Source organism: Notamacropus eugenii, chromosome 4 (genome assembly GCF_028372415.1).
Source record: "Notamacropus eugenii isolate mMacEug1 chromosome 4, mMacEug1.pri_v2, whole genome shotgun sequence".
NCBI classification, from domain to species: Eukaryota; Metazoa; Chordata; class Mammalia; order Diprotodontia; family Macropodidae; genus Notamacropus; species Notamacropus eugenii.
This window is the reverse complement of record NC_092875.1, coordinates 360,035,815-360,052,602: the sequence shown is the minus strand read 5'-3', so window position 1 is coordinate 360,052,602 and position 16,788 is coordinate 360,035,815. Positions and strand designations below refer to the sequence as shown.

At 37.1% G+C, this 16,788-nt stretch overlaps 1 protein-coding gene across 1 annotated transcript in view; it reads left to right on the top strand.

Moving 5' to 3' along the window:
* DAP (death associated protein) overlaps positions 1–16,015 on the top strand; it is a 73,184-nt gene extending 57,169 nt beyond the window's left edge. The window contains exons 3-4 of the mRNA XM_072605428.1: positions 12,211–12,253; positions 13,805–16,015. Of these exons, the coding sequence (XP_072461529.1) occupies positions 12,211–12,253; positions 13,805–13,921 (160 nt within the window). The 3' untranslated portion in view covers positions 13,922–16,015. The remainder of the gene's footprint in view (positions 1–12,210; positions 12,254–13,804) is intronic.
* Positions 16,016–16,788: the final 773 nt, after the last annotated feature.

The window sequence follows — 16,788 nt, the reverse complement described above, 5'->3', positions numbered from 1 at the left end:
CCCTCTCCCTCCCCCTCTCCCCCCCCCCTCCCCCTCTTTCCCTCTCTCCCCACTAAGGTTCTAGTTAAGAGTAACTTGCTTCCCTAGTCACCGCACATTTTTTCTTCTGACCCTGGTGGTTTTTTCTGCTTTGTCAGACCTCCCAGGCAGGGAGTCATGGTCTACTCTTCATAATCGGTTATGGTAGCTGATTTGTGGCAGATAACATTAAACAGCTTTCAGGATTCCACAAGGAAAAGACAAATTTCTTTGCCATATGATTACCACTTAGCAAAGGGGAAATTAAAATTATGTATCCTCATGCCAGACCTGTTAATGAGGTACTATAATAATAACACTGACCCTAAGATACTGTAAGAATGCATTTTCCCATAGGGCTGTAGCAAAGCTGTTTTATTCTTCCCTCCAAATGAGACCAGTTATTTCTGGTGACTGACTAAGGTTTAAAGGTCCAACTTCTACTTTCTTTGATCATGAATTAAGCAAAGCTCTAAGTGTTTATTGAAGGTTAAACAGGTGAAGAGTTTTATCATTTTGCCCACCAAAGGAACCAAGTCATTGCTGGCTTTAGTTTAAGAGTTTTTTACTTAAAGTAGTAGCAGGTTTCCCCATAGACAAAGCTCCAAGCAGCAGTTTTCACCCAAAAGCAACTCCTGATGAGTCATGCTACTTTGACTTTTTTGTAGTTTCACTTGCCTTTTTCCAGTAAAAATTCCACTAGGGCAGGAAAATAACCTCATTTTTCTATATTTCATCATTTTTCATTGTGTTAAAATGAGTATCTTAATGCCTCATTTGTCAGTTACTTGTGTTTGATCTAAGTTAGGCCTGCACAACCTGCGGCCTTGCAGCCAGCCAAAGGGTTTGGGGCAGCCTGCAAAAAATGTAAAGGAAAACATCTGCATTTTTCAAGTGCTGCCCAAAATCCTTTGGTGTGCCTACTGGCCACAGGTTGTACAGGCCTGATATAAGTAGAACATAAATAGAGAGGGAGTGTGGGGTATGGTGAAAAGATTTTCAGTTCAGAAGAATCTCTGCAGCTTGCTACCTGTGACCTTGGACAAATGACTTAACATCTCTTGGCCTCAGTTTTCTCATCTGTAGAATGAGGACAAAGAATAAATATCCTCAAAGGCTCTTTCTACCTTTTAATCTAGAATAAAAAGTAAACTTTCTATATAAATATATATTTATTTTAATACATATATAATATTTAAAGAACCTAAAGTTTATCCTACCTTTATGTCCCTAAAATTAACATTTTAAATTTTTTTTTGGAGATTTTTCTAAACTGTATTAGATATTTTTCTTGCTTTCTGAAACAAAGATTAAGGAACATAATTTTTTCTTGATGATTTAAGCCCATAATTATGAACATTTATTTTTATTATGCTGTATTACAGTGGGGCCCACCATCAGACTGCCAAAGAGACATTAATTGTGTCTGATTTTTATCATCCTAGCTGCATGAGGTGACATATCTCTGGGACACAATTTATTTACCTGTAAAGTAAGGAGAGTGGATTAACTGATCTCTGAGATCCCTTCCACATCCTTTATTTTAGGAATCTTGCTTTTCTGGAGTCATTTTCCTTATTGTCAGACTTCCATCTCTTGCTTTTAGCAGAGCGTTGAACCTTAGCAGTCCCACTTAGAATTTGTTGATTATAATCTGCCATAGATTGGTATAAATGCACCTTAAGATGCCCATCAATTAAGGAATAGCTAAACAAATTGTGCTATGTTAACATAATGGAAATACCTCTGAATATGAAGAATTAAAAGATCACAAGAAGACTTATTTGAAGTGATTCAGAGTAAAATAGAACTAACAAAATAATATACACAATGACTGCAGCAATGTAAATGGGAAAAAAATGAACCTAACACCATGTAATTATAATACCTAAGGTTGTCCCTAAAATAAAACATTAGAAAGTGGACCTCCATCTTTGCTTTGCATGGTAACTGTATATGACCTTGGGCAAGTCTCTTTTTGCCTATTTGCCATCCGAAAAATATGCCTATTTTATATTGTACCTCTTCTGACCCCACTTGTTCCCTGAGTTTCTTTCTACCTTAAATCCCTGGCACAGCCTACCTTCACTTTATTCTATGTAAAATAAACTGTAATCACAAAATATTAGGTCTCTGAATCCTAGAGTGCATGAGTTGGGAGTTTCCTTTGTTTTCCTGATCATACAAAAGGGGAAAACCAAAGGTGTTATAAAAAGTTTCATCGAGTTCCCTCTCGAAACAAAATAAAAACAATAGTGAGGCAACTAAGAAACATCATTTATACTTTGTTAAAGACTAGTGTCATAACTTAGAAATGTTCCAAATTCCCCATTTTGTTCTTTTAAAACTGCTGTATGTTTCCCTGTAGTTACTAGCAGTGAGCATTTAAATAAAAATTTGTGTATTTATTTCAAAGACTGCCAGGTTAGGGAAGAAATTTAAGATAACCCAGTCCTTGCCTTGAGGGATGGGAAGTAAAAGAAAGCCTTGTGGCTATGGATAAGGAAGAGGTATGCAACAACTCTTCTCAGAAGTATTTGTTGTAATGTGATTTCATCCCCACCCCACCTGTATGCCCTACAGAAGTTCTTTCTTAAATAGCTTTTGGCCGTAGAATAATGTGGAACTTGAACTGTATTTATAAAAGCCGTAAATGTTGGCCTGAGACTGTAACATTCCTGAGTTAAAGAAAATGTGAAGGCAAAATGGAGAAAAATCAAGCCAGTTTTCATACACAAAAAATAAGATTTCTTGTTATTTTTAAAGGGAGAAATGAAGGTAACATTGAAATCTTCTCCCAGAACCCCTGTGTTAGAATGAACATGTTTTAGGGGAATTTTCCCTTAGAAAATTATTAGATTCAGCTGGTGCCATAAATAAAAGCAGCTACTCCTCTTTCTTTCCATCAGCCCCCACACGCAGACTCAGTGCCAACACTTAACATTTTTATCAGTGTCCTTAATGAGGTGCACAGGGGAAAAGTAAAAGGGCAAGGAGAGCAGTAGTTATGCCCATTCCCTAAGAGTTCTCAAGTGGAAAAAATTTCCCAAGTTTCAGCAAAGAACATACTTAATTGCCTTGTTTCTAGCCCTTCTTTTATCCCCATGTCCCTTCTAGTCTCCTTTGTGGCAAACTCAGGTCACCAGAATACCACTGAGCCCATAGACCTTTGTTACATTTTGGTAGCGTCAAACTTTTAACTTACCCTGAGAACCCCAACGGGAGCAGATTGACAAAAAGGAAAGGGAAAGAAAACTGAAGCAGTTAAATAGTACATATAGAACAGTGCCCTTTGTGGTGTAGATGGAAAGAGGATCGTATGAGGAGTCAATCCAGGGACCTGGGTTTGAGTTCCAGCTCTGCCACTAATTTGCTATGTGAACTTAAAGTCATTTTATCTTTAATTTCTGCTTATCTTTAAAATGAGAGGATTAGGGATAGCTAGGTGGTGTAGTAGATAAAGCACCAGCCCTGGAGTCAGGAGTACAGGAGTTTAAATGTGGCCTCAGACACTTGATGCTTACTTAGCTGTGTGACCCTGGACAAATCATGACCAAGATTACCCTCCAAAAAAATAAAATAAAAAATAAAACGACAGGATTAAATTAGTTGATTCCTAAGGTCACTTTCACCAATGAATCAGTAAAATCAGAGACTCTATAAGAATGTGAAGTATATGCATATATTTGTTTTGTTTTGTCCAGACTTGTGATTTCATCTATGTGGATAATTTCTCATTGGTGAAAATTCCTTTCTATTCATGTCAGCAAGTCATTTGCAATTTACAGTGTTAGAGAGTTGCCTGGGGCACTCAGAAGGTTGGAGAATAGGACTCAAACCCCAGTTTTCCTGACTTCTCTCTTTACTAGGCCTAATTTTTTTTACATAAATGTGTAGTTTTAGGATCTCAGGAAAACCCTAGATTAGCTTAGCATGCTGAAGTTTTTAAAAAATTTGTAAGCACAAGCCTTATAGATTGTCAAACCATAGATGAGACTGTCAGACTTAGTATTTATTATGCTCATTGTTGGACAACTTTGTCACTTCGTTCAGAAATATTTTGGGCATTGTGTCTTAACTGTTTAGAGCTTCCTTGGAATGTTCTGAATTTTTTAAATACTGTGTTTGAACTTTATTCAGAAAGTCAATTTGTATAATTCATGATGAAGCTACCTTTAAGAAACAATTCAAGAAGGAATGATCTTGGATTTTGAGGTTTAGCAGGTGTAGTCTTTAACAATTCCACATATATTTAAAAAAAAACCTTAAGAGCTCTCAGCCTAACAGGTAATGGTTTGCTGTTCCCCTATGTGATAAGCTTCAGTTTCTGCTGATTTATAGAAAGTGTTACAGGAACTTTAATCCTAGCTAAATCTGCCTTGCTTGCATTTTCTTTAACCTTAAATAAGTGAATTCTTTAAAAATGGGAAAGGCCTGAGAATTTGAGGAAGAGAGAGAATAGTATTTTTTTTCAGTTTCTGTTTCCTAAGAAAGTAATATTTCATCTTCAAAACATCATCTGTCAGAGTGATTTTCCTCAGATTAAATATATCCTCAAAGCAACCATCATATCTTACAGAATACTTGAAATTTAGGTTTTACATTGAAAGGAACACCAATAAAATGTAAAATACTTGGGTATCAACAAACAGCTGGGAGAACTAGCTTTCTTGAATTTCTTGTTCTTATATTTATTTTTTACTCCTGTGTCTGGAAGAGAATAATCAGTGCAATGCTACGTAAATGCCATAAATAATTATTTACCAATTTCATTTGGTAAATTGAAGTCAGAAATATATGTAGTTGAGGTAGCAACAATTCAGCTAGTTCTATAAAAATTCATTCCTTGCCATCTTTTGGCCAAGCTTGATAAAACATAAAACACAATATGAACTTTATCAACATAAAGATTTATAAAAAAAAAATAGCTACTGGATATTATTTAAAAAGCCACTTTTTTAAAAAAGCCTTCAAAATTAACTGTTCTCTCCACTTAAAGGCTTAAGACCCTCAAAATTTAGAGGGGCAGTGAGAGGGTGGGAAAAGGTACTCCTTTTGATTATTAGGTCATAACAAGCCTTGGCTAGACTATCAGAGCAGCTTTAACTTCACCAATCCTCTCAGAAAGGTGTGTTTCTAAATTTAAGTGACTTTTTAAAATACTCTTAAAGAGTAATTTGAAATCCATAATAAGATGTTAAGGCATTGGGAGACCTTACTATGACCCTCACAAAGCCCATTTCTTTGGAGAAAAGTTTATGATAGAGTTCTCCAGAGATAAGCAGGTACCTAAGTGACAAGAGTTGTCCATTTTTCACCCTTTCCCCTCTCTACACTAGATTCCCAGGTAGCATAAAGTTTTCAAAACCTTGGATTCCCAAAGGAGTTGCTCAGAAAAGTATAATCTTAAGGCTAAAAAATTGAATGTCAAATAGCCTCCGGGTACCATTGTTTTCCCTCAATAAGTACTCATGCTAAAACATGTAGTAGTGACTGGGAATGTAAGACGAGAAAATCTATTAAGTCTTCAAATAGCTCCTTTGTGAAATTATTTTCCTCAAATTAATATTAGAGAATGTTATCCTTCCTTCCCCTTTCCCTGCACCCCTCCTGCCAAGAGTAACCTGAAAACTCAGACAATTCTGCTTGGAGGAGTACACCACAGGAAAGGAATCTTACTTCTCATTGTTACCAATCAGTCTTAAGATTTGTGGTCCATAAACTACAGAACAAAAAGACCCTTGGACCATCTAACCCAAATTTCTGTCATTTATGGGAAATGAGGAGGGGGTTACCCAGTAATTGGAAATGACTCTGCTCTCTGCTTTTAACAAGCTGTAAATGAAAAAAAATATGTTTCTCTTATAAGTTAATAATTTACTCCAACGTTTCTATTGTTACATTCAACATTACATGTTCAATGTTAGCTCTTAGGCCACCTGGTGGCCATCCTGGTGAAGAGCTAATGGTCGAGGTGATTGGAGGTTTATGACATCTCTTGCCTTGCTCTTGTTTTGTCCCAACAAAGAAAGGTTTGTAAAGGTCTGTGGTTTCTCTCTTCCATTTTAAGCTATTAATATGCCTCAAACTTAGCAACTTGATCCAAATGTCATACATTTATCCATAGAAAATAACATAGCTAGAAATGTTGAAAGCAGCAGCTGACCCACTCCTCAGGAATGCAGGGGTTAGAAATGAGATTAGTATTATTGCATTATAAGGCAGCTAGGTGGTGAATCAGAACAGAGTGCTATATACTTGGAATCAGGAAGATCATTGTTTGAGAATCCTGTCTCTGGCACTCACTATTGCTGGACAAGTTATTTAACATCTCTGTGCCTCAGTTTCCTCAAATGTAAAATAGAGATAATAAAAACACCTACCTCCCAGGGTTGTGAGGATCCAATGAGATAACATGTAAAATGCTTAAAGCACTATGTAAATGATATTTAGTAGTACTAGTAACTTTCTTCACTAATAGGAAGAGGAGTAATAAATCTGAGAATTCATTTTGTTTATGGAGCTTAAAGGTCACTGGCAATATTCAGAACATCTGTTGTTTTAGCAGAATTTTTTGTGATAGGTTGCCTTCATAACATGATTTCTTGGATTATCAGTTAAGTCCCCAAGCTGTGTAGTAATAACCATATCCACCAGACCTTCCTGTGAGGTCAAAACTAAAGAAGCTCAAAGAACTCAGTCCCATCCCCCTACCCCCAGCCCCACCTTCCAAAGGAAAAAAATAAACTTAATTTTCTAAGTTTACCTTGAGTCAAACAGCAAGTTTATGTGTGTGTGTTTAATATTTATTTTTAGATTTCGATATTCATTTCCACAAAATTTTGAGTTCCAATTTTTCTCTCCATCTCTCCCTTCCCCCCACCCCATAATATCTTGCATTCTGATTACCCCTTCCCTCAATATATCGTCTCTTCTATCACACCCCACCCTTCCCTTATCCCCATCTTCTCTCTTGTAGGGCAAGATAAATTTCTATACCCCATTACCTATATTTCTTATTTCACAGTTATATGCAATAATAATTCTCAACATTCATTTCTAGTACTTTGAATTCCAACTTCTCTCCCTCCCCGTACCCACTGAGAAGGCAAGCAATTCAATACAGGCTGTATATATGTCGTTTTGCAGAAGCCTTCCATAATAGTCATGTTGTGTAAAACTAACTATATTGCCCTCCATCCTACCCTGTCCCCCCCGCCTTTCTTTCTGTGCTCTCATTTGACCTTGTCCCTTCCCAAAAGTGTTTACTTCTAGTTGCTCCCTTCTCTCATTTGCCTTCCCTTCTATCATACCCCTCACCCCACTTGTCCCCTTCTCCCCTACTTTCCTGTAGCGTAAGATAGATTTTCATACCAGATTTAGTGAGCATGTTATTCCCTCCTTAAGCCATATATGAAGAGAGTAAGTTTCACTTTTCCCCCTTCTCCTCCCTTTTCTCCTCCATTGAGCAAGACTTTTCTCATCTCTTTTTTGAGTAATAGCTTGCCCCATTCCATTTCTCCCTTTCACCTTCCAAAGTTTTCCTCTCTCACCCCTTAATTTTATTTTTTTTATGGATATCATCTCTTCTGATTCAGCTCAACCTGTACTCTGTGTGTGTGTGTGTGTGTGTGTGTGTGTGTGTGTGTGTGCGTGCGTATAATCCCTCCACCTACCCAAATACTGAGAAGAGTCTCAAGAGTTACAAATATTATCTTCCATGTAAGAATGTAAACAGTTCAGCTTTAGAAAGTCCTTTATGATTTCTCTTTCTTGTTTACCTTTTCATGTTTCTCTTGATTCTTATGTTTGAAAGTCAGATTTTCTATTCAGTCATGGTCTTTTCATCATGAATGCATGAAAATCCTCTATATCATTGAATGACCATTTATTCCCTTGAAATATTATACTCAGTTTTGCTGGGTAGGTGATTCTTGGTTTTTGTCCCAGTTCTTTGACTTCTGGAATATCCTATTCCAAGCCCTTCCATCCCTTAATGTAGAAACTGCTAGATTCTGTGTTACCCTGATTGTATTTCCACAATACTTGAATTGTTTCTTTCTAGCTGCTTGCAATATTTTTTCCTTGACCTGGTAACTCTGAAACTTGGCCACAGTCTTCCTAGGAGTTTCTCTTTTTGGATCTTTTTCAAGAGGTGATTGGTGGATTCTTTCAATATTTATTTTGCCCTCCAGTTCTAGAATGCCAGGGCAGTTTTCCTTGATAATTTCATGAAAGATGATATCTAGGCTCTTTTTTGATCATGACTTTGAGGTAGTCCCATAATTTTTAAATTGTGTCTATTGAATCTGTTTTCCAGGTCAGTTGTTTTTCCAGTGGGATGCTTCACATTATTGTCTGTTTTTTCAATCTTTTGGTTTTGTTTTGTAACTTTTTGGTTTATCTCATAGTCATTAGCTTCCCTGAACTCCAGTCTCTCTTTTTAAAAAACTATTTTGTTCAGTGAGCTTTTGAACCTTTTCTTCTATTTGGCTAATTCTGCTTTTTAAAGCCTCCTCCTCACTGGCTTTTTGGACCTTTTTTTCCAATTGAGTTAGCCTCTTTTTAAAGGTGTTACTTTCCTCAGCAATTTTTTTGGTTCTCTTTCAGCAAGCTGCTGGCTCACTTTTCAAGCTCTTCTATGGCTTGAACCCATTTTATATTCATTTTGGAGGTACTGGAGTCAGAAGCCTTCACTTCCTCTGACAGTATGCCTTGTCCTTCCTCATCTGAAAGGACGAAAGGAGACACCTTTTCACCAAGAAAGTAACCTTCTGTAGTCTTTTTTTTTTTTCCTTTTTTGGGCATTTTCCCAGCCAGTTACTTGACTTCTGAATCCTTTGTCAAGAGGAGGGTCCTAGTGCCCCTCCTCTCCCACCAGTACCATGCTCAAGGCTGAGATTCATATCAGCTGCTCAATTCCCCCAGAGGCTTTAAGCTGAGCTGCCTGGACAATGGACCCAGGTTGCTTCCACAGTGGCCACCATAGCTGCCTGCCGCCTGATGTTGCTGCTGCTGCTGTTGCCTCTGCTGGGGGGACCCTGCTTCCCTCTCACCCAGCTGGGAAAACCCTCCCACACTGACCTTTGGAGTTTTCTTTGTGGGTTGAGGGATCTGGGACCCTCCCTGCTGGGAATTCTGCCCTGGAGGTCTGTTCAGGTCCTGTTCCTCCTAGTGCTGCATGGCCAGGGCCCCCATGGCACTTTCTAACAAACCAAACTTATTTTCATAGTGTTGTCATTCTTGTTTTTTCTTATTGTAGTAACTATTTTTATGCTTGAAGTAGCTCTACTACTGACTCCCATGCCCTTGGACTCACAGTTTATCTTCACTGGGCTTCATTTTCTCATCTGCAAAATGAGGTGGTTGGACAACATCTACAACCCTTCCAGTTGAGCCTATAGTACTCTTTGTGATCAGACATTAGGTCTTATTTTTCTTCAGAGCTGTAGTGTAAATTGAAATAAAATCATTGTAGCTAATAGGATTTATCTGTGCCATTAGATTGTTAGAAATATTGATGATTTTCAGTGTCTATTGTTTGTTCATAATGCCTTTGTTTTATTTTGTCAGGTCATTGTTTTTCCACCTTTCCAGTTGTATCTGACTCATTGTGACCCCTTTTGGGTTTTCTTGTCAAAGATACTGGAGTGGTTTGTCATTTCCTTCTCCAGTGGATTAAGGCAAACTGGTCAATTGACTTGCCAAGGCTCACACAGCTAGTGAGTGTCTGAGGCAGAATTTGACTCAGGCACAACTGCTCTATCCACTAAGCTGGGCATTATGTTAAGAGCTGAGGATTTGAAAACAAAAATACAACTTCCCCTGCCCAAGGATATAACATTCAAGTGGGAAATGCAATATTTGTACAAATAAATGTAATATAAAGTAGCTGTTTTCTCCCACCTCCCCTTATAAGAGGACAATCAGGCAAAATGCACTAAAAATATTTAAGGAGGAAGGTAGTCCAAACAACTAAGGAAATTTAGAAAAGGTTCCTGTAGAAGGTAGAATGTAAGCTGAGTCTTGGATTCATAAAGTAGACATTTCAAGAATGAGTGGGAATGGGTGATTTAAGTACCCATTCATCTCTCCTCCAGTCCAGTAATGGATGGTTTTAAACCAAGTGAAAGAATACAAGAATTTTTTAAAGCCTCAAAGATACCATATTACTGCTCCCTCAAAAATAATTTATTATAGTTAAATGATCCAGGTTTCAGTGCTTAGGTTTTTGAATCAAAAGTGTTTAGCCATGAGTTAAACTATATTGGTAGGCTGTGAATTCAGTACTAATCTTAACTTGCTGACAGCTTATATAACTTAATCATATCATGTACATGCTCTATATAAAGATAAGAGAGGACCAGATGGGGCTACTGAAACAAATTGAATTTACACTTCTTTTGCTGGCTATTAATCCAGCAGCTAAATTGTTTGTACAAAAAATGAAAGAAGAGAAATAGCAATCCAGCTACCCTGAAAAAAGAGGCCAACAAAAGCAAAATCACTGAAGCCCATCTTAACTAAATAATTAAGGGGGGGGGTTGTGTTGGGTGGGAGGGAATTGGTTGAGATGCTTATTCAGACTTGAGTTTCTAATCTCATTATAGTACAGAAATGACTTGGGGGATTTTTTTGGTGTGTTTTTGCTAAACTCTTTAAGTTGTAAACAGTTTGGCATTTTTTTTAACACTAGGACAGTTGCCAGGAGCAAAGGAAGCCACAACTATTGTTTTGAGACAAACTTTTTTTGTTTTTCTGAAAAGAGGCAAAGCCAACTAAATATATGGAACACTTCATCTGGAGCTCCTTATCATGTTATTGCTTATATCATACTTATTTGTCTATAAAGCAGGACATTGGAGCAGACTGAGTTTGGAGACACTGGGTTTCTCTATTACTAAAATGATAGTAATTACACCACTTTAATTCTTATAGCCTTTGGTTTCTCACCATTTATTATTCTTAATCCTCATGACAATCCTGAGGTAAGAAGAGCATGTGGGTTAAAAGGCACAGATGTTAAGTGATTTGCTTGTAGTTATTCAGAGCCAGACTGATCCTAAAGAGTGATTTTTGCTCATCTTAGTTCTTAAACAGTGAGTTGAACCAAGTGTTCATCACACCTTCACTTGCTTTTCTGTACCATCTTCCTTTACCTCTCATTCTCTTTACCAATCAGTGCCCCAGGCTAGCACCTAGATGGCAGGTGGACCATCCTTAGGAATGTAGTTAGAACTAAAAGGGACCTTGGGAATCTTCTAATCCACCTCCTTCGTTTAACAGGAGACTGAGGCTCTGAAAGGTAAAATGAGGCTTGCCAAAGGCCAGACAGTAAGTAGCAGAGCTAGACTTGAACACAGGTCCTCTGATTCTACAGCTTTCATTCCTTCCACTATGCGCCTTATCTTAAAACTTCCTTTGCCTTGTGTCCTATTCTCTCAGGTGGTAAATAAAGAATCTACTCAAACTCATTTGCACCATAGGATTAATACTTGGTAATAATAATAGTTGAATATGAGAATATTTAAGTTGTAGCTTTCTTTGCCTTAGCCTTAAAGATGAAGTAAGGTGGAAATTTCAGATTTTGGAGGAAAGGGAACAGCACAGGATCTTCCCTTATCCCTCATCCAATCCCTCCACTCTTCTTGCAGATAAAGCTATTTCTAGTTAAGTTGTAGTTGTCCATTAATATCAATCTATGATGGCTTCAGGAAGTAAAAACTCCTGAAATTCTTTGGGGCTTAGGTAACCAAGTAAAAGGCAGGTTCATATAGTTGCAGTGCTGTTGGGAGGGAAAACACCCTCTTTGTAATCTCCTGCAACCCACACAAATGCATTAAGTTTAAAAATACTGTTCATGTCCTTAGATGCAATTTGACAATTAACAAAAATCAACAAAAGGAAAGAAAGAAAATGCTCTTAGACAAATCACCTGCTGTTTGCCACAATTTATTTTCTGCATTCTTCTTTCTCTCAAGTTAACTTCAGGTGAAGAGATACTCCACAAGTGTTGTGAGCCTAAGTAGCTAAATTATCAAAGCTAAGTAACTAATCAGGCTCCTACTTTGCCTGAATTTCTCCCAATCAACAATAAGTCTCTTACTTGTCCATTTTTTATTGTATTCACTTAAGACCAGACTTTTGATTCAGGTTATAATGTTAAATTACTTTTCCTCTTTCCTTTTCCAGCCCACCTAAACCAACTGTGTACATCTCTGGTGTCATTGCAAGGGTAAGAGCTTATTTGTATCTCTCTATCAATATTCCAAAGAGACTAAAGGCTTTTTCACTTGATTTCATTAATTACTTCACCACTTGTTATTGCCTGATTATTTAAATTTTTAATAAACTCATGAAGATTAATGGAGCCCAGCCCTGGGTGGAATTCTTAGGCCGTCACACCTTATTACACACTTTCAGAGGATATAATGAAATAATAGATAAAGGTTGAATACAGTTCATTCTTTGGTATATTAGCTATATTTGATTCAACACATCTTTAATTTCCCTCATTCCCTTACAGTTCTCTTCAGACTGACCTCAGGGGTTCCAACTATCTTTAATTAAACAAACACTTATTTAGCACCTACTAAGTTCAAGGTACTGTGCTAGCCCTTGGAAATAAAAGCATAAAAAATGAGGTGCAGCCTACCATCAAGAAATTTACAATCCACAATGCTATAGAGAAACACATAAATATAGCACAAAGGAAAGGAAAGTACAAGGGACAAAGTGGAGCAATCAAAGTATTCTAGAAAAATTTGAGAAGAGAAGGAATAGCTTTAGCTGGAGAGAATCAGAGAAGGCTTCAGGGAAGAGAATAAGCTTTCAAAGGAAAACCACAGAATCTAAAATGAATTTCAGAAGCCACAAAGGAGACGAGTGTATTCCAGGCATGAGAGTCTCCTGTGTAAGATGGGAGAGTATAGGAAAGGATCAGGGAACAGCTAGTAATCTAATTAGGTATAAGAGAGAGCAATATGAGGGAGGGAAGGGAAGAGGGAGAGGAAGGAGATGAAGACGAGAGATACTGCTTGGTTAGAATCAATCTGATGTAGTATCTTATTAGTTGTAGGTAATGAGAAATAGAGGGAGTTGGCAAAGATGGCTTAATGCCAGCATCATCAGTAGCAATGGGGCATTAAAAGGAAGGGCAAGTCTAGGCAGTAAAGCGGAAGCATGTTTGAGGTGCCAGCAATGTAGAGACAGTATGCTGTTGAAGAGGTAAGGCTGACCAGAGCTCAGGGGACAGATTAGAGGTAGAACTATATATGTGGAAGTCACCTCCCTGGAAGGGTCATCGAAACCATGGGAGATGGGATTAGATCACTAAGTGAGCAAGAATAGAGAAGAAGTTGTAGGACTTTGGTCTTTTTAGACATGGCATCCACACTAATCTCCCTGATAAGTTAGAGCAGAAAAACAGTTTTATTCCTTTAGCAGAGAAAGACCCACCTGCATTCTGTACATGCAGAATTGTTACTTGCAGAAATAAAAACCTGGCTTCTGCAGTTCCCTGGAATATTTGCCCTGTCCTTCATGTCAGCTGGGCTCAAGGATCAACCTGAGAACCAACTCAATGTCTTTTATTTCTAACTGGCAGGGAGGACCTGTTAGCTATTAAGATCAGTGAGCAGGTTAAGACCTCTCTCTGAAGTATTTCTTAAGGATTCAATGTTTTGATGGTTCTAGAACACAAGTGGTTTCCCTTCCCTTCAAGTCCCAAATTTAAATAACTCCATTTATCACATTGTTAATATTATACTTTTGTATTTGACCACAGGGTGACAAAGATTTCCCCCCTGCTGCAGCTCAGGTGGCTCACCAAAAACCACACCCCTCTATGGAAAAGCATCCTTCTCACAAGACGACACAGCACATCCAACAGCCCCGCAAGTGAAGGTCCTGCTCCCACCCTCTCATTGTGGTTCTTGGAGAAGAGCACATGATTTCTTGTTAAGTTTGAGATTTATAGAGCAAGAATTGGTCCAATATTTTTTTCTATCTCTAGCTCTGTAGTGAAATTTAAGACAAAGCAAATCATTAGCTTCCTTTGCCTTACCTTTCTTTGTTTACTGCCTCCTAATAGATCAGATACCCATGTATCTTGTTCACCTTAATGCAAGCAACACTTGAATCTCATTTTTCCCCTTGATGTGGGATCCTTATTTAATTTAACCCTATCTGCAGTTTTACTTAGGGAATACAGCAATTTTTCTTTTAATTTAGTTTTAGTAGTTCTAAAGTTACCTTTGGTTTGCACCATAAAGTGAAGTGTGATATTTAAAAATAATTGTAAACCAATTTAGAGAAAGGTGAAGTAAAGGTAAGAAAAAAATGGGTCATTTTGTAATCTTATTTTTGTCAGACACTAGAGTCTTCCCATGTAGTCCAGAGCAAAATGGGGAAGTCAAAATTTCACACTGTTCTTTTAATAAGTAACCAGAACAGTTATTTCCTTTTAAGAGTCTTGTTGCTAGAGAATGAGAATCCAAGAAGGCTTATTCAAAATGAAGCATTTTGCTTTAAGTTACAGGACTGGAGAGTTTGTTGTATCCCAGAAAGTCCTGACTTGAGAAATAGGGAAACTTATGCATCTCTGTAATTCTCTTGTTGGCTTGGGTTTGAGGGGAACTCTACCCATACTGTGGTGGGGATGGAAGGGGAGATATATGGATAATGGTTAGAAAAGTTTAATAAGATAATTTAAAGCAGGGGGGGAATAATAGGTAAAAATACACTCACCAAGTTCACAAAGAGATCCAGTTTTCTTCCAAAGGGAGATTAATCCCATTGTCAAGGAAAGATAAATACATTCCACTTTAGTTGGAGCAATTGTTTGCAGACCTCACAACTGTGGTCAGATTCTGCTTTGTCCTAATTACATAATTACTCCTACTAACTTTTAAGTGTTTGATGTCATTCTGAGTTATTTTGTGTGCTTCTTGCCAGTTGATATTTGTAAGACTGCTGCTGGAATGATTACTATTTCCCTATTGGAAAATAAACTCATTCTGGTTATTTGCATATGAAAAAAAGCTCTCTCAAACAATAGTTTTATGGGGAAAAGTATTGCCTTGTTAGTTAGGAAACTTAACAGTCTGTTGCAAACTATTTATTGCTGCAGGTCAGCAATGGTACTATGAGTGACTGCCTGCCTACAGATAAAATGGCTGCCTATCCTCAGATAAAATGATGAAATCCACATTGATCAGTTAGTAGAATACTTATAACTCTCCCTTGATCAATATTTCTGAACCCTCCTCTCAAAAAAAGAATGTTCACAATTCACTTCGTTTCATGTTTGCAAGAAAACTTTAGGGTTTTCTTAGCTTCAGATTAACAGCAGGCCACTTTCCTATGGCAGTGACATTATATCATCTATGTTGTTTTATAATGGAAGAAGTATTAATGTGAACATTTTCTGCCTCCGTAAGGCACTGTATTTTGTCATTACTTCACAGTCAGAACACATACCCAGAGGCTTGATGGTTGATATTCCTATAGAACATGTGCCTAAAGACCTGGCATCTCTTCAGAGCTCTTTTCAGAAATAAACATTTCAAATAGGAAGGGGAAAACATAACACCTGGGAAAACAATTGGAAGTAGAAGCAATCTATATATCACACCCTCTGCTATAAGAATAGTTTAGGAAGCTTCTCCCACCCTCACCCCTTCAAATCTTCACTGAAAGATAGCTGGAAATGATAGCCTATTATGTTTCCAAAAATTTCATTTTACATGTATTTTAGATGTAGAGTGTATCCACATGTTCCAGATCACTAAAAAGAAACAATTATATCAAGTGTTTCCTTTTATAGATAATCATTTGTGTTTTTCAATAATAACAGTTGTGCCTGCCCTTCTCTTTGTGCTGTGTTTTTCTTCCTGTTTCAGAGATTTCTATTTTAAATTAAACTCCACTCATTGTGTGCTTTATATTATGGAAAAGCATAATATATTTGATTAAAACTGGCAACTTGTGATCATTAGCTGGCATTTTCATTAAGGCAGATTTTTTGTATTACAAAAAATATTGTGATGGTAGCTAGAAGCTTGTCATCAGAGAAGCAGTATATGCATTTATTTGCCTTTTTTATCAAAAGGTACCCTTTAACTCTTAACTTCATTCCTTCATTCAGCAAACATTTATCAAGCACTGCAGAGGATGGAAAGATATAGAAGGTACACAAACTGTGATCTCAAGGAGCTTAGAAGTTAGTAAGGTAGATGACGTGCACAAAATTTTAATACAAAATATTATCATAAAATAGATACTTATTGGTATTGCTAAGTCCTGAGTAGTACAAATATCAAATCACGCTAAGTAGTACTATTCAAATTCTTAGTATTCAAACTTATGATCATATTGAAATATGAAAATTGCTCACAGCTCCATGAAGATATACAGTGGAAAAAAATTTTAAATAAGTTTATCTGTTTATTAAGGTAATGTTATAGCAGAAGATGAGAAATCTACTTCTAGTTTAAGCTATTACAAAGTAATAGCAAAATTTAGAAGTTACTGAATATTGTACCTAAAAATAAACCTACACTGACAATGTGAAAAAAATGTCATTACTGTCACTTAAAATATTTTAAATGTGATTATTATCATTTAAAATATTTTAGCGGCATAGCCCGAACTGTCTTTCTTTAAATCTTCAAACATAAGCTGTAAAATTCAGAGAGCTTTATTTACATTTTAGTAAATTTGCCTGCTCACATTCTCACAATGAACCAACGGTAGTTGGATGACTTAGAG